The sequence below is a fragment of the Scyliorhinus canicula genome, chromosome 12 (assembly GCF_902713615.1).
Source record: "Scyliorhinus canicula chromosome 12, sScyCan1.1, whole genome shotgun sequence".
In the NCBI taxonomy this organism is placed as follows: domain Eukaryota; kingdom Metazoa; phylum Chordata; class Chondrichthyes; order Carcharhiniformes; family Scyliorhinidae; genus Scyliorhinus; species Scyliorhinus canicula.
The window spans coordinates 141,125,749-141,144,205 of NC_052157.1; the positions used below are offsets into that span (position 1 = coordinate 141,125,749).

The 18,457-nt window shown below is 44.9% G+C and overlaps 1 protein-coding gene across 1 annotated transcript in view; it reads right to left on the bottom strand.

Moving 5' to 3' along the window:
• Positions 1 to 2,077: 2,077 nt before the first annotated feature.
• The window catches only part of nsrp1 (nuclear speckle splicing regulatory protein 1), an 84,650-nt gene continuing 68,270 nt past the window's right edge, over positions 2,078 to 18,457 (bottom strand). Inside the window, exons 6-7 of the mRNA XM_038814314.1 lie at positions 14,552 to 14,663; positions 2,078 to 3,295 (exon numbers count right to left, since the gene is read on the bottom strand). Of these exons, the coding sequence (XP_038670242.1) occupies positions 2,215 to 3,295; positions 14,552 to 14,663 (1,193 nt within the window). The 3' untranslated portion in view covers positions 2,078 to 2,214. The remainder of the gene's footprint in view (positions 3,296 to 14,551; positions 14,664 to 18,457) is intronic.

Below are 18,457 nucleotides of genomic sequence, written 5' to 3' on the forward strand. Positions count from 1 at the left end.
CCCAACGCAACATGGCGTGGGGATTCGGGGGTCGGACGTGCAACAAAGTAGGCCCGTGGGGGGGGGGGGGGGGGGGGGGGGGAGGGGGGGGGGGCGGGGGCGGGGGGAAAGAGAGGCCAGCCCACCAATTGGTGGGCCCCGATCGCGGGGAAGACCCCATCCGAGGCCCGAGGCCCCCCCCCCCACAGGTCGCTCCTGACCCGACACGCAGAGTTCCCGCCGGCAGCGCCCAGGGGTGAACGGCGCTGGCAGGACTCTGCACGGCAGCACGGTAGCATTGTGGATAGCACAATCGCTTCACCACTCCAGGGTCCTAGGTTCGATTCTGGCTTGGGTCACTGTCTGTGCGGAGTCTGCACATCCTCCCCGTGTGTGTGCGTGGGTTTCTCCGGGTGCTCCGGTTTCCTCCCACAGTCCAAAGATGTGCAGGTTAGGTGAATTGGCCATGCTAAATTGCCCTTAGTGTCCAAAATTGCCCTTAGTGTTGGGTGGGGTGACTGGGTTATGGGGATAGGCTGGAGCTGTTGACCTTGGGTAGGGTGCTCTTTCCAAGAGCCGGTGCACACTCGATGGGCTGAATGGCCTCCTTCTGCACTGTAAATTCTATGATTTCTGCTCGGCCCATCCGGGCCAGAGAATCGGCGGCCCGGTCGTGGACAGCGGCCCGCGACCGGCGGAAATAGCGCCGATTCTCGCACCTCGGAGAATCGCGCGCCGGGGCGACGTGGCGCGGCGAATCTCTGGCCCAGCACATTGCTCGGAGAATCGCGTCCCTGGCAAATTTAGTCATATATAAGAAATGAGCAGTTTTCATTTTTGCAGGATGAATACAAGAAAGCATATTACTAAATGGGGAGTGATTGCAGAGCTGAGATGCAGAGGGATCTGGTTGTCTACCTGTCTGAATCACAAAAGGGTAGTATGTAGGTGCACCATTAATTAGCAAAGCTAATGAAATGTTCTCAGTTGTTGCAAGGGGAATTGAATACAAAAGTAGGGAATACATTTGGAGTACTCAGGTCAGAGAAGGTTTACTTGATTAATTCTGGAATGGGCAGGTTGTCTTATGAGGAAAGGGTAGACAGGTTGTCTTATGAGGAAAGGGTAGACAGGTTAGGCTTGTACCTGCTAGAGTTCAGAAGAGTAAGAAGTGACTTGATTGAAACATGCAAAATCCTGAGGGGACTTGACATGGTGGATATGGAAAGGTTGGTTCCTCATGTTGGGAGAATCTGGCCACTGTTTAAAAATAAGGGGTTACTCATTTACGACAGGGATGAGGAACATTTATTTTCTCTCAAGTGGGTTGGATGGGGAGTCTTTGAATGTCTTTAAAGTAGAGGTAGACAGATTCTTGACAAGCAAGAGGATGAAAGATTATCAGGGCTTGGCAGGAATGTGGAGTTGAGGTTAAAATTAGATCAGCCATAATCTTATTGAATGGCGGAGCAGGCTTGAGATGCCGAGTGGCCTATCCCTGCTCCTAATTCATATGCTCATATGGCACATGAATGCATTTCAGTAGTGACATATGCTTTTTAAAAAAAAAACCTGAAGCAAATGTTTTCTATGACACTTTATCTTGAAAATACTCTTCAGGAACAAAACCAAAGCCATCACAAATGCAAACAAAATAGATGTCACCTTCAACGAAAAATTCAAAACTAACTGTATGGATAATGTAAAGCAGGCTAACAGAAAGCAAGCTGTTAGAGCTCAGAGTTTCTGTCATTTACAATGTAGTCATGAAATACCTGCTCACAAAATTCTTAAGTATAAAATAGCAAACTTATGGAAAAACTCAAATGTTTCAACTACAACACTTCTCCCCTCCCCGACATGTTTAGTTCAACAAGGCATTTAAAGCTATGATCAATCTCCAATCATCTGCAATTACTGTTATAAGTTAAAAAAAATAGCAAATTTAGTAGAATACTCACACACCAAAGAATCTACTTTTGCCAAGACCAGGCAGAATAAAAATTGAATGGTTTGCCTGAAAATGCCCATGTGTACTTATGCTGGAATACAGATTGAGAAGAGATGTGTTAATTCTTTCCCATTCACTATGCCACAATTATCTGGGCTCTCTTTGAAGAGATAAAGATTGTTTTTAATAGTTATCATGGTTTCATACAAGACTTCACAAAAACTTTCAAAGATTAATTCATACATTTAAAATTTGAATATTTATAGTTAGCAGTCCCAATAAAGCTACTCATTTTCCTCTGGCTCAATGTATGACTTTGTTACAGCCCTGTTCATCTGTCTTGCAAGATATCGCTCCTTTGCAGAGGTAATAGTCTCTTGATTGCTGCGCTTGACAAATTTACTGAGTGGTTGGTTGTGTGCAGCTCCGATTGCTTCCTTTTCTGGGTCACCTTTTGATTTTTGTGCACACGGCAAATTTGGGTTCTTGCCCTCATCTTCGTTATTGCCGGTTTCTACACTCAGTTCTTCATTTACTTTTTCTTCAGACCTAGACCTCTTGTGATCATGTTTTCTGGGTTTCTCTTTCTCCGAGCCATCTTCCTTTATATCACCGCTTTCATAATTCTTATCAGGTGTTTCCCCTTCCTTTTCTCTCTCACTAATCTCTTTGTCCAAGTTTCCCTCTTCTTGTTGTTCTCTGAGGTTTTCTTCCTTTCTTCCGCCATTTTTCTTTGAATGTTTTTCCATTTTGTTTCGCTCTTGTTCTTTGAGCTTTTCATCTCTTTTTTGCTCGTCCCTGTCTTTATGCTTCTCTCTGTAATCTCGGTGTCTCTCGTCCCTTCCAGTATTGTAGTCCTTATCTTTAGATTTTTCCTCCTTGGTTCTCTTCTGTTCTTTGCTATCCTTACATCTTTTGTGTTCTTTCTCATTTCTACCATGATCTTTTTCTCTACGCTTTTCCTTTTCATGTTTGTGCTCCTTATGACTGGAGCTCTCTCTACTCTTAGAGCTCTTTTCCTTATCTCTCAAACTCTTTGAATGGCTCTTGCTTTTCTCACTTTTACCTTCTTTGGTTGAATGTTGATGGTGACCTTGCTCTTCGTCACTAGAGGACTCAACATGCTTCCTGTACTGACGACTTCTTTCCTTCTCGTCATTAATCTCCGAAGTCTCATCATCATCTCTTGTTTTGGAAACCAACTTTCTTTTCCCATTTTTAGCCTCGTCATCACCGCTGTCAATTTCAAAGTCACTGTCTGCATCTGGGTCTTGGTTGAGTTTATCCACAGGCCCCCTTGACGTGACAGCAGGATTTTTACAGTCATTCTCATCAGGATAATTTCTGGTTTGTTCTTCTTTCACACTGAGGAAACAAACACACATTAACTAGGACAAACAAAATCAAGTAAAATACAAATTTATTTTTAAAATTTAGAAACATGAAATTGGTGACCGAAATGCAAGAACACTAAAAATTGTTACTAAAAATTTCAATTTAATTTACTAAGTAAATTATCTAAATTGATTGATTTGAAGAAAACATATGGAAGACAAAAGTGCTTTCCAAATGTTTCTACGGCTTCAAACTCTGAGGTTTTATGTACTATGTATATCAATAAATATTTCAATATTAAAATGGATTTAAACAAAACAAACAAACGGTCCCTTTCAAGAATTGCAATTCAATTTCAGACTACGGAATTAGGTAGGGGGACTACATCAGGCGTTGTCAAACGCGGGGGTGCGACCCGTGGGTGGGTCGCGGGAAGGTGCCGGGAGGGTTGCGGAGCCATCCGTCGCGGCGCTCCCGATCGCGCAAATCTGCGCGCAACAGCCGGCTGTTAATAATGCCAGCTGCAAGCAGCCGTCAAAATCGCTGCGATCATGTAAAAAAAAATGCGGCCACACTGCGCATGCGTGCATGTGGAAAACTATGCCCATGCGCGCCGATGATCTGGCACGCACGCGCAGTATGGCCGCTTTTTTAAAAAAACAGTCACAGCTTTTTGTTTTACAAGTCGGGGGAGGTTTTATTCATTTATTTTATTCATTTAAATTTTTTTTTTACAAGTTCCGGAGGGGTTTATTTGATAAAGTTTTCAGGAAAAAAATTCAAACTTTGGACAGATGGAGACTCCATACTTTCTGACACCAGAAGGCTTCACCTTCATCCAACAGGTTCCATTGGAGGAGCGTGTACGAGGGCCAAAGGAACCCAAAACCATTTCCTCCATTTTTGTCAGCAACAAACAAGGTAAGAGAAAATGGTGGGTCGCTCAGGTCGGCCGCCGTGGGTCGCAAAGGTTGGCCAGTTGGGAAAAATGGGTCGCTGGAAAAAACGTTTGAACAACACTGGACTACATTAACTAACCTGGAAGGTATTTTACATCAAGTGATCTCTCATGTACTTTCCCCGCAATATTGAGGGCCTCATACTGGCCAAATTCAGAATACAAATGGAACCTGGGTACTAATCAGCCCAGATTGATAAATTGTACATCTCATCTGGTGGCATGGTAGCACAGTGGTTATCACCATTGCTTCACAGCGCCAGAGACCTGGGTTCGATTCCTGGCTTGGGTCACTATCTGTGCAGAGTCTGCACGTTCTCCCCTTGTCTGCGTGGGTTTCCTCCCCCACGTCCATTGTGTGGCAACTAGGGGATTTTCACAGTAACTTCATTGCAGTGGTAATGTCAGCCTACACTAATAAAGAGTATTATTATTATCATCTCTGTCTCTTGAGGGCAGCACGGTGGCACAGTGGTTAGCATTGCTGCCTACGGCGCTGAGGACCCAGGTTCAAATCCTGGCCCTGGGTCACTGTGTGGAGTTTGCACGTTCTCCCCGTGTCTGCGTGGGTTTCGCCCCCCACAACCCAAAGATGTGCAGGTTAGGTGGATTGGCCACGCTAAATTGCCCCTTAATTGGAAAAAATAATTGGGTACTCTAAATTTTTTTTTTTTTTAAATCTCTCTCTTGACTTCAAGGCTCTCAACATGATTTAATTGAATCCTTGCAGTGCAGAAGGAAGCCATTCGGCTCATCGAGCTGCACTGACCTTCCAAAACAGCACCCCACCTAGGCCCACTCCCCCACCCTATCCCTATCACCCCACTTAACCTTTGGACACAAAGGCCCAATTTAATGTGGCCAATCCAGCTAACCTACACATCTTTGGACTGTGGGAGGAAACCGGAGCACCCGGAGGAAACACCCGCAGACACGGGGAGAACGTGCAAACTCCACACAGTCACCCGAGGCCGGAATTGAACCTGGATCCCTGGCGGTGTGAGGCAACAGTGCCACTTTCTTTGAACCCATAATTTTGGACTGGTGGCAGTCTCTAGCCATTAGACAACTGATGTGGTAAATTGAAAATAGTAGTAGCAAGTGTGCTTCTGAGGTTTTAGCCAAGGCATATTGTTGCATTAGGTTAGAGGCAGCTTCAATTTCTATTCACTCCCCCACCCTATCCCTATCACCCCACTTAACCTTTGGACACAAAGGGCCAATTTAATGTGGCCAATCCACCTAACCTACAGGCAAACCTGGAAGCGTTAATTCTGGGAATATATAATGGAACGTTTTAGAAACCCCATCAATAGCTCTCACGTGAATAAACAAAGCAATGACCAAACAAAAATTACTGTATGGTTCTTTTACTTTGTTTTTTAAAATTATATTTGAAAAGTTTCACCAGCTTTTTTTTGTGCTGCAGTTCGCAGTTGACATTTACAAAATAATAAATTTGTTGCATGGATAGTACATCCATGTGTGATGGGTTACTAAGCTACCATATTTCACAGCCCAGATTTGATTTCCAGACTGCGCAGAGATCTACCAGAGAGTAATTTTTAAAATATTTGTTCATGTGATGTTAGAGTCACTGGCTAGGCCAATATCTGTTGCCCATCCTTAATTGCCACTGAAAAGATGGTGGTGAGCGGCCTGAACTGCTACAGTCAATGTGGTGTAGGTACGCCCACATTGCTGTTGGGGGAGGGGTTCCAGGATCTTGACTCAATAACAGTGAAGGAATGGCGATACAGATCCAAGTCAGGATGGTGTACAACTTGGAGGGAAACGTACAGTTGGTGGTGTTCCCATGCACCTGTTGCCTTTGTTCTTTGTGGTTGAAGGAGTGGAAGGTGCTATTGGTGGAGCCTTGCTGAGTTGCTGCAGTGAATCTTGTAAATGCTACACCCTGCTGCCAGTGTGGAGGCAATTAATGTTTAAGGTGGTGGTTAGGGTGCCAATAAACTGGGCCGCTGTTTACTGGATGGTGTTCAGCTTCTTGAATATTGTCGGAAACTGCACTCATCCAGGCAAATGAGGAATCACACATCTGACTTATGCCGTATAGGTGGAGGACTTGAGGATTTGGGGCATCTAGGTAAGATATTCCGCGCAGAATTCCCAGCCCCTCACCTGTTCTTGAAACCACAGTATAGTTAAAAGTGGGGGATGTAGTGACGGTAATGCCACTTCCATTAATGGGGGATGGTTAGATTCTCTTGTCGGGGATGGTCATTGCCTGGCACTTGTGCAACACAAATGTTACTTGCCACTTATCAGACCAAGCCTGAATATTGTCTATGTCTTGCTGCATGCAGACATGGACTGATTTAGTATCAGAGGAGTTTCAAATGCTACTGAATATTGAGAAATTATCAACCATCCCCACTTCAGATCTTAGCATGGAGGTAAGGTTATTGATGACACAACTATATTTGGACCCTACATTCTCCATAATCCTGAGTGAGTGAAGGGAAAGATTAGTCAGGTTTTCTATTGCTGGTCACTCAACTGATTCCAGCAGAGGACAATAAGGGCAGAATTAGCTTTGATTGTGGTTCCTTCCACAGTTGAATAGTCTACCAACACACTCAGTCTGGACTATCTCACAAAGAAACATTGATTGATTGAATACATATACATATATATATGCAATTTACAATGGAACATATTTTAACATCCATATGATAGAAATTGCAATTTATGTTATCATACAAACGAGGGAGAAATTTGCTTTGGACGATGGTGCTGAATAGGTGCTAGCAAATCAGCAGCCTATTTACAATCCACACCTACTTTCATTGCCCAATTCTGTTTTTTTATTGATTTTACAGTGTGTGAAATGGGCAGACATGTTTATCACCTGTTGCGTGTTATCGTCTATTTTGTGTTATCACCTATTGTTTCCTACTATCCAAGTTGAATTTTACCCCAATGTGTTTTTATCAATTCTTCTATTCCAGAATTTTAATGAAGCTATTACTGTGTTTATTTAAAATAGGTAATTGCCTCCAATAAAATAGCAGATAAAATAATTTGATCTAATGAAATGAAATGAAAATCGCTTATTGTCACGAGTAGGCTTCAATGAAGTTACTGTGAAAAGCCCCTAGTCGCCACATTCCGGCGCCTGTCCGGGGAGGCTGGTACGTGCTAAATACATTTTCACCAATGTCTTTGTCCCGCAGGGGGCGGCACGGTGGCACAATGGTTAGCAGTGCTGCCCCACAGCGCCAGGGACCCGGGTTAAGTTCCGGCCACATCTGTGTGCAGTTTGCATTTTCTCTCTGTGTCTGCGTGGGTTTCCTCCGGGTGCTTCGGTTTCCACCCACAGTCCAAAGATGTGCAGGTTGAGTGGATTGGCCATGTCAAATTGCCCCTTTGTGACCAAAAGGCTAGGTGGGGTTACGGGTGAGGGTGGGCTGAGGTAGCAGGAGCATCCTTTCCATGTAGGCCCAGTCAAGAACCCTCAGGATCCTATACTTTCCAATGAAGTTGTCTCTTACTTTTCTAAACTCCCACCAGGATACAAGCCTTGCCTGTCCATCCTGTCCTAATACGACAATATGCCCATGCCAGGTATCAGCTCAGTAAACCTTCTCTGAACTGGGCCCAACGCATTTACATCCTTCCTTAAATAAGGAGATGAATATTGTACAGTGCTGCAGATGTGATCTCACCAATGCCCTGAATAACTGAAGCATAACCTCCCTACTTTTGTATTAAATTGCCCTTGCAATAAATGATAACATTCTATTAGCTTTTCTAATTACTTGGTGCACTCGTATTCTAGCCTTCAGCAATTCATGCCCCCAGGACACCTAGATTCCTCTACATTTCAGTGCTTTGCACTTTCTCACCATTATATCTGCTCCTTTTTTATCTTTCCTGCCAAAATGGACAGTGTCACATTTTCCCAATTTCTCACATTACACTTATCGATAACCCTTTGTAGATTCCTTGTTTTAATAAGGACACGGGAGGTCCACATCGAGTAAAATTAGAAACAAAGTTTTATTTACACAAACTATATGTACACAACCCCGGTAGATCCCTACCAGGTTCCTATTCAGGTTGGTGCCTTACTGGCCGTCTTTCTATACATTGGGTAATTGAGATACCCCGCCCCTGGTTGGAGAGCTCGTACTCCGCAAGGAGCATGGGGGAGACAAGCATTATCACCTCTTAGGTCCCATGCGGGATATTACACTTGTGTCCTCTTCACATTTTACTATCCATCAGCAAATTTTGAAATCATACGTTTGGTCCCATCATCCAAGTAATTCATAAACATTGTAAAAAGTTGAAGCCCCAGCACTGATCCCTGTGGCACACCATTCATTGCATCTTGTCAACCAAAAAAAGACCCATTTATGACTACCCTCAGCTTCTTGTTAGCTGGCCAATCTTCTATCCATGTTACCCCTACACCATGAGCTTTTATTTTTCACAATAACCTTTGATGTGGTATCTTATCAAATGCCTTCTGGAAATTTAAATAGACTACAGAATTAAAGAATTGTTATGTTGCAGGAGACTAATTGTTATGTTGCAGGGGCAGCACGGTAGCATGGTGGTTAGCATAAATGCTTCACAGCTCCAGGGTCCCAGGTTCGGTTCCCGGCTGGGTCACTGTCTGTGCGGAGTCTGCACGTCCTCCCCGTGTGTGCGTGGGTTTCCTCCGGGTGCTCCGGTTTCCTCCCACAGTCCAAAGATGTGCGGGTTAGGTGGATTGGCCATGCTAAATTGCCCGTAGTGTCCTAAAAAGTAAGGTTACGGGGGGGGTTGTTGGGTTACGGGTATAGGGTGGATACGTGGGTTTGAGTAGGGTGATCATGGCTCGGCACAACATGGAGGGCCGAAGGGCCTGTTCTGTGCTGTTCTATGTTCTATTTGGCCCATTGTGTCTGTGCCGGCTCTCCAAACAAGCATTATGACTTAATGTGATTCCCCTGGTTCTCTCCCCCCCCCCCCCCCCCCCCCCACACGTTGTTCCCTTTAAATAATCATCCAATGCCCTTTTGAATGGCTGCACTGAACCTGATTCCACCACACTTTCTGACTGCATTCTAGGCCCGAACCACTTGCTGCGGAACAGTTTTTTCTCACATTGCATTTGCGTCTCTGTCAAACACCTCTGTCAAATCTCCTCTTCGCCTTCTTCTCTCCAAGGAGAACGGTCCCAATCACTTTTCATAACAGAAGTTTCTCATCCCTGGAACCTTTCTTGAAAATCTCTTCTTCACTCTCTCCAATGTGTTCACATCCTTCCTATAGTGTGGTGCCCAGAACTGTACACAATATGCCAGCTGAGGTCTAACTAGTGTCTTTTATAAGTTCAGCATAATCTCTTTGCTCTTGTACTCTATGTCACTATAAATAAAGCCCAGAATACTACATGCTTTATTAGCTGCTCTCTCTACCTGCCCTCCCAGCTTTACTGATTTATGCACATACATATCCATGTCCCTCTACTCCTGAACTCCTTAAAATTTTACCACTTATTTTATATTGTCTCTTAATGTTCTTGCTATCAAAATGCATCATCTCACACTTGGCCACATTGAACTTCATCTCCCACCTATCTGCCCACTCCACCAACTTGTCTACGTCTGTTTGAAGTTCAATGCTTTCAAGTTTTGTGTCATCGCAATCTCTGAACTTGTCCCCTGCACACTGAGATCAAGATCATCAATATATATCGGGGAAAGTAAGGGTCCCAATACAAACCTCTGGGGAACACCATTACAAACCTTCCTCCAGCCCGAAAAATATCCATTGTTACTCTCTGCTTCCAATTATTTAACCAATTTTGTATCCACGTTGCAATGTGCCTTTTATTTTATGAGCTATAACTTTTCTCACAAGTCTGTTGTTTGGCACTGTAGCGAATGCCTTCTGAAAGTCCATGTACACTACATCAACAGCATTATCCTCAACAACCCTTTCTGAAACCTCCTCAAAAAACAGCAACTAGCTTGTTAAACATGATTTTCCTTTTAGAAATCCATGTTGGCTCTTCCTAATCAACCCACATTTATGAATTATATTCCGAATAATTGTTTCTAGAAGCTTGCCCACCACTGATGTTAAATTGAATGGTCTCTAATTGTGGGGCTATCCTTTCAACCTTTATTGAACATTTGCAATTCTCCAGTCCTCTGGAACCTCCTCCCGAGTCTAGAGAAGACTGGAAGATCATGGCCAGCGCCCCCGCAATTTCCATTCTCACTTCCTTCCATATTCTTGGATGTATCTCATCCGGTCCTGGTGCCTTGTCAACTTTAAGTACCTACAATCTATTCAGCACTTCGACCTTATCAATTTTGAACCCTTGTAGGGAGCTTTCTCATCTATCTCCATGGCCTGGGTAGCATTTACCTCCTTGGCATGCAAATAATTAATTGAATACCTCAGCCATGCCCCCAGGTGCAATGTGTAAATTCCCCTTTTTGTTCCTAATCGGCCCTATGTCTCCTTTTACTATATATTGGTGGGATACTCCGGTCTCCCAGATGCACGTTTCTCAGTGTGGGAGGCGGCACGCAATACGCTGGCGGCAGGATTGTCTGCTCCAGCTGCTGTCAACGGGGCTTCCCCATTGAAGCCACCCCACGCCGCTGGGAAACCTGTGGACAAGGGAGCGCTGCCAGGACCAAAGAATCCCGCCGGCAGTGAATGTATATGTCAATAGTACATGCCCCGGTTCCCCTTTACCCACAGATTATGTTACTTCTTCAAAGGTTACAATAAATCTAAATATAGTTTCCCTATCACAAAACTCGGCCTGATTACCCTGATTCTTTCCATGTACTCTAATAATAGCTTCTAATAGCATTATCCTCATCGACCTATGACAGATGTTAAGGTAACTGGCCTGTAGTTTTCTGATTTCTGTCTCCCTCCCCTGTAGTTTCCTGATTTCTGTCTCCCTCCCTTTTTGAATAGAGGATTTATATTCACCATTTTCCGATTTAATGGAACCTTCCCCGAATCTAGGGAATTTTGGAAAATTAAAACAAATGCATCAACTATCTCACTCCTTTTACGATGCATGAAGTCCAGCAGGACCCTGGGATTTGTCAACTCACAGCTCTAGCAATTTCGCTCAGTACCACTTACTGGTGATTGCACTTTCTAAAGGGCTAACATTCACTTTGTTAACTCTTCTTTTTAAAACTGTCTGTAGTAACTCTTACCATCTATATTTGTATATCTATGATGTGGAGATGCCGGCGTTGGACAGGGGTGAGCACAGTAAGACGTTTTACAACACCAGGTTAAAGTCCAACAGGTTTGTTTCGAATCACTAGATTAACTACAGGTCAGTTACCTTAACATCTGTCATAGGATTCACCTGATAAAGGACTTGTGCTCCAAAAGCTAGTGATTCAAAGCAAAGCTGTTGGACTTTAACCTGGTATTGTAAGATTTCTTTATATATCTAGTTAGCTTTCTATCATATTCTAATTTGTCCCTACTCATCAATTCTTTTGGTAGGGGCGGCATGGTGGCACAGTGGTTAGCACTGCTGACTCACAGCGGCGAGGACTCCGGCCCTGGCACACAGTCAGTGTGGAGTTTACACATTCTCCCCGCGTCTGCGTGGGTCTCACCCCACAACCCAAAGATGTGCAGGGTTGGGGGATGGGCCAAGCTAAATTGCCCCTTAGTTGGAAAATAATAATAATAATAGCTTATTGTCACCAGTAGGCTTCAATGAAGTTACTGTGAAAAGCCCCTAGTTTAGTAGAATTGGGTACGTTAATTAATTAATTTTTAAAAAATCAATATTTTGGTCATTCCTTGCTGTTTTTTATATTCTGTCCAATCTTCTGACCTGCCACTCATCTCGGCGCAATTAAACACTTTTTCTTTAAGTTTCTGACTTTAACTTTTTTAGTTAACCACAGATAAGTGGGTCCTGCCCTTGAATTGTTTCCTGTATTGCCTCAAATGTGTTCCACTACATCTTTCTGACATATCCCTTAACCTAATTTGCCAGTTCACTTGAGCTAGCTGTGCTTTCAAGCCCTCATAATTTCCCTATTAAAAGAGTCTTGGACCCACTTTTCTCTTCCTCAAACTGAATGTAAAATTCAATGATCTTATGGTCGTTGCTGCCTACAGGGTTATTAATTAATCCTATCTCGTCGCGCAATACCAGGTCTAGTATGGCCTGCTTTCTGGTTGGTGCCCGAACATGCTGTGAAATTATTCTGAAAACATTCTGTAAGTTCCTCATCTGAGCTACCTTTGCCTATTTGATTTTCCGAACAATATGAATTGAACCAGTACTTTACGCTGGTCTCACTATAGAGGATAGAAGCAATGTCCCAGAAGTAGCTATAAATCAAGAAGGGAGGGAGAACTTAGGAAAATGGCACTTAGAAAATTGTTGGAACGACAGGTTGGCAAGTCCCCAGGTCCCGATGGACTTCATCCTAAGGTCTTAAATGTGGCTGCTGAGATTGTCGATGCATTGCTTTTAATTTTACTAAATTCTCTACATTCAGGAAAGGTCCCACTTGATTGGAGAATAAGAAATGTGACTCTTCTATTCAAGAAGACAAATCAAGTTGATTAACATATATTATCAAGATATTCTACTTTTCCTTTACCATTATCATCCATAACACATACAATGGTCCATCTTCCAACTATCCCCCAATATATCCATTGTGGGAACTTTGCTTGGAACATAGAACATACACCATACAGTGCAGAAAGAGGCCATTCGGCCCATCGAGTCTGCACTGACCCACTTCAGCTCTCACTTCCACCCTATCCCCGTAATCTAATAACCCCTCCTAACCTTTTGGACACGGAGGGCAATTTATCATGGCCAATCCACTTAACCTGCACGTCTTCGGACTGTGGGAGGAAACCGGAGTACCCAGGAGGAAACCCACGCAGACACGGGGAGAACGTGCAGACTCCGCACAGACAGTGACCCAGCGGGGATTCGAACTTGGGACCCTGGCGCTGTGAAACACCAGTGCTAACCACTGTGCTACTGTACCGCCAAAGTTTATGAGTAAATTGTCAAGGCGATGGCCGGGAATTGAACGCAGGTCAACTGCCTGGAAGGCAGCTATGCTCACCGCTATACCACCATCGCTCACTGAAGTGTTACACAGAATCACAGAAGGTTTCAGGATACCCAACATGTCAGTCTACAGGTCGACCCTTGAAGCACTGAAATGTTCCTCCATAAACGAGAGATAACCCTGCCAAAAAATACCGTATAAAAGCGAACAGTTGACGTGGGGTGGGTGATCTCTATATGTCTTTCAGCACACGTGGTATGCTCTGTGTGGGCTTGGCTTGAGCTCCCATGCATCTTTGCAACACAATCCATATTGCCTGTTTGATCCCTTGCACCCAGGCGTAAGGGCCGGGATTCTCTGAAATCCCGGCCAAGTGTTGGCGCCGGTGTAAACACCGGAGTGGTGTACGCTGGTGTCAATGGGCGTCCTGGCCCAGCAATTTACCACTGTTCAGGGGGCTAGTACGGCGCCGGAGAGCTGCGCACTGCTCCGGCGCCGAAAGGCTGCCCTGCACGGCCTGTACGGGTCCGCGCATGCGCGTGAAGGCCGTCTCTGCGCAGGCCCCCACGCCAGGCCCCTGCAGGACTCTGCCATGTTGCCCCCACCCCGGAATGAGCACGCATCCCGATCGGTAGCTCCCGATTGCAGGCCTGGCCACAATCCCCCCCCCCCCCCCCCCCCCCCCCCCGCCAAACCAGGACAGCCCCTGCAGCCAGAACGCCGAGGTGGGACTACATGTGAACCTCGCCGGCGGGACACGTTGAGCACAGAGAATCGCCTTGGGGGCCGCTTTCAACGGCCTGCGCCACGTCGACCGCGCGCAACTGCCAGGTCCGCGGAGAATCGCGGAAGCGCCGTCTCACCGAATTTCCGGTGTGAACGGCTATTTCTCCGCCCTGCGCGGGCGCAATTCTGCCGCGGAGGGTCGGAGAATCCCACCCAAGGTATCAGGAACGAAGAAAAACTCATTTATGACGTTAAAAATTGAAGTGTAACCCCCATTTAATAGCTCCCCCACCTGCATAAATTAAACACAATTGATATACAATTAACAGGTGTTACAAACATTCATTCATCACATGTTTCTGGAAATAGTTTTGACAGCTTGCATGAATTAAGTAGAATTTGATTGCTCACTCATATTGCATTATGCAGTCAAACATTTTGCCTGAGCCTCACATCGTCACTTTGCTAGTTTTAGTATCCAGTGTACACATTTCACTTGAATTTTTTTGCCGGTGTCAATACTGCTGTAAAAACGATGGACCTTACCCTTTGGTTCCACGAATGCTGCATTCTGGAATCAATTCTTCACCCATTTTCTGATTCAGGAAGTGCCGATAGAATCCACTGAGGTCCTTCTGCTTTGTTACATCCAAACAAGCTAAGAAGAATTTTTAAAAAAATCAAAGGCATGCTTTATAATGAACTGACAAATAATCTCCAGTAGTATTGTTCCTGATACGTCATGCTTTTTGAATTTGAGCACCAGTGCTGCATCACATAATGTACAAAGTACTATTCTGTTGCTGATAACCTTGAGGACACATAGCATAGCTGCTCTTGAGTAAGGCCAACTGCACTTGCAATATTGTTTGGTCAGATGAATTTTTGCACACGAATGTGCTTGTGCATTCGGGGAAATGGTGGCGTAGTGGTAATGTCACTGGATAGTAATCCAGAGACCCAGGCTAATGCCCTAGGGACTTGGGATCAAGTACCACCACAGCAGCTGGTGGAATTAAAATTCAATTGATAAATATGGAACATAAAGCTAGTCTCAGTGGTGACCACTATAATTGACTGCTGTTTAAAAAAAATACATCTGGTTCACTGCTATCCTACAGTGAAGGAAATCTATCATCCTTACCTGGTGACTACATGCGATTCCAGATCCACAACAATGTGGTTAACTCTTAACTGCCCTCTGAAATGACCTAAGCAAGTAAGGATACAATAGACGGGATTCTCCGGCCTCCCAGGCCCGTTTTTCCCGGCAGTTGGAGAGGGTGTGCCGCTCGCTGGCACGGGATTCACTGCTCCTGCTGCTGTCGATGTGAATTCCCACTGAAGCCACCCCACGCCGCCGGAAAACCAGACAATCCTGCTGCCAACGAACGGCCGGAGAATTCTGGCCAATAAGTGCTGGCTTAGCCGGCAACGCCCAAATCTCACAGAACAATACAAAGACTCCAATTTCAATCTAACATTGTAAAACAATGTGACAGATTAGTTGAAGCACACAACTTTTGATATATAGAAGTTAGATAAGTAAAGGAGCTAATTCCATATATTTCTTTCCGAAGTAAAATAATGGAATTTAAAAAAAAGCCCTGCAGTTCTTTAAAGGTTTTCCCCAGCAATCCAAATGGAATCTTCTGTGCCCAATCTTCTATTTTGTTACAATGAAACATGCAGAATTTGGTCAAGAAAAGATTAATTCGTGGAAGCAGTTTGCTTCACTTCTTGGACATGTTTACTTTTATACTTTGTAACTTTCAAACAGTGGATTAATCTGATAGTTTGTAATATCCTTTCCCTTTCCTCACATAAATCCATAAAATTGTTTGTGTCAAACAACTTCAATTCTTTCTAATTTAATGAGAGAATGATTGATATCCAATCCTTAAATACTTTCAACTGAATATAACAATATACAAGTAAATCAATGATTTTGATGAGAATTAGGTACTATGAGATAAAATATATGGGGCAGCGCAGTGGCACAGTGGTTAGCACTGCTGCCTCACAGTACCAAGGACCTGGGTTCAATTCCCATCTTGGGTCACTGTCTGTGTACAGTTTGTACGTTCTCCCCGCCTCCCAGTACCAGGGACCTAGGGTCAATTCCCGCCTTGGGTCACTGTCTGTGTACAGTTTGTACGTTCTCCCTGTGTCTGCATGGGATTCCTCTGGGTGCTCCGGTTTCCTCCCATTGATGCCCAAGGTGTGCAGGTTAGGTGGATTGGCCATGACAATTGATTCCTTAGTGTTCAAGAGGTTAGGTGGGGTTATTGGGTTACGGGGATAGGGTGGATGCAGACTTCATGGACCAAATAGCCTCCTTTTGCACTTAATAATGTGATTCTATATTGCTGATTACTAATAATCTTTGCTGCCAAATAGAGGGGGCGATTCTCCGCGGCGTGGACCAAGTGCCCGCGCCGTCGTGAACGCCGTCGCTTTTCACGACGGCACAAACAGGGCCCGGGCACAACCTATTCTGTCCCCCATAGGGGGCCAGCACGGCGCTGGATCGGTTCACGCCGCTCCAGCGTCCTTACGCGGCGCCAACCTGTTGGCCATGCACAGTTGGGACAGCTCATTCCTGCACATGCGCAGTTGGGCCGCACCATCCTGCGCATGCGCGGGGAACATCTTACGCGCACCGGCCCCTCACCAACATGGCGCCGGTGTTCTGGGGCCGCCCGCGGAAGGATGTAGGCCCTGGTGGGGGGTGCTGGCCCGCCTGCAGCAACCAGGAGTGCACACCGATTCTCCGAGCGGCCTGGCGCGAATCGCGCGCCGCTGGTTTCGGGGGGGTGGGAGAATCGCATCCCGCCCAGACTTTTGGAAAAACAAAACTATGCTTTCTTACAATAAATATGCAGAATTGCATTACATTGCTCAGAGGATTAATTTCCTTGAGCATTCTAAGAGTAGAAGCAATCATCTACACGACTGGAATTCATAAAAAAATGTATCACATTGATGGAATTGTAGAAATCAATCCAAAATGACACTGGATTGGTGGGGAGGCAATAGCATAGTGGTATTGTCACTGAACTGGTAATGTAGAGACCCAGGGTAATGATCTGGGGACCAGGTTTCAAAGTCCACCATGGCTAATGTTGAAATCTGAATTCAATAAAAAATCTGGAATTAAAAGTCTAATGATGGCCATTAAACCATCATCGATTGTTGTAAAATCCCATCTGGTTCATTAATGACCATTAGGGATTGAAATCTGCCACCCTTACCTGATCTGGCTTACATGTGACTCCAGATCCACAGCAATGTGGTTGATTCGTAAATACTCTCTGAAGCATAGGAATTAAGAGCGGAAGTATGTGGGACTTTTTCAAGGAACAGATATTATGTATCCTTGATATGAATGTCCCTGTCAGGGAAGAGATGGTCAAGTGAGGGAACCATGGTTGACAAGAGAGGTTGAATGTCTTGTTAAGAGGAAGAAGGATACTTAAGCAAGGCTGAGGAAACAAGGTTCAGACAGGGCGCTGGAGGGATACAAGATAGCCAGGAGGGAACTGAAGAAAGGGATTAGGAGATCTAAGAGAGGGCATGAAAAATCTTTGGCGGGTAGGATCAAGGAAAACCCCAAGGCCTTTTACACATATGTGAGAAATATGAGAATGACTAGAGCGAGGGTAGGTCCGATCAAGGACAGTAGCGGGAGATTGTGTATCGAGTCTGAAGAGATAGGAGAGGTCTTGAACGAGTACTTTTCTTCAGTATTTACGAATGAGAGGTGCCATATTGTTGGAGAGGACAGTGTGAAACAGACTGGTAAGCTGGAGGAGATACTTGTTTAGAAGGAAGATGTGTTGGGCATTTTGAAAAACTTGAGGGTAGACAAGTCCCCCGGGCCTGAGGCGATATATCCAAGGATTCTATGGGAAGCAAAAGATGAAATTGAAGAACTGTTGGCAATGATCTTTTCGTCCTCACTGTCAACAGGGGTGGTACCGGGGCAGCACGGTGGCACAGTGGTTAGCATTGCTGCCTACGGCGCTGAGGACCCGGGTTCGAATCCCGGCCCTGGGTCACTGTCTGTGTGAAGTTTGCACATTCTCCCCGTGTCTGCGTGGGTTTCACCCCCACAACCCAAAGATGTGCACGTTAGGTGGATTGGCCATGCTAAATTGCCCCCTCATTGAAAATAATAATTGGGTACTCTAAAATTTTTTTTTTTAAAACAAAAAAAAAACAGGGGTGGTACCAGGGGATTGGAGAGTGGCGAATGTCATGCCCCTGTTCAAAAATCGGAATAGAGATAACCCTGGGAATTACAGGCCAGTTAGTCTTACTTCGGTGGTAGGCAAAGTAATGGAAAGGGTACTGAGGGATAGGATTTCTGAGCATCTGGAAAGACACTGCTTGATTAGGGATAGTCAGCACGGATTTGTGAGGGATAGGTCTTGCCTCACAAGTCTTATT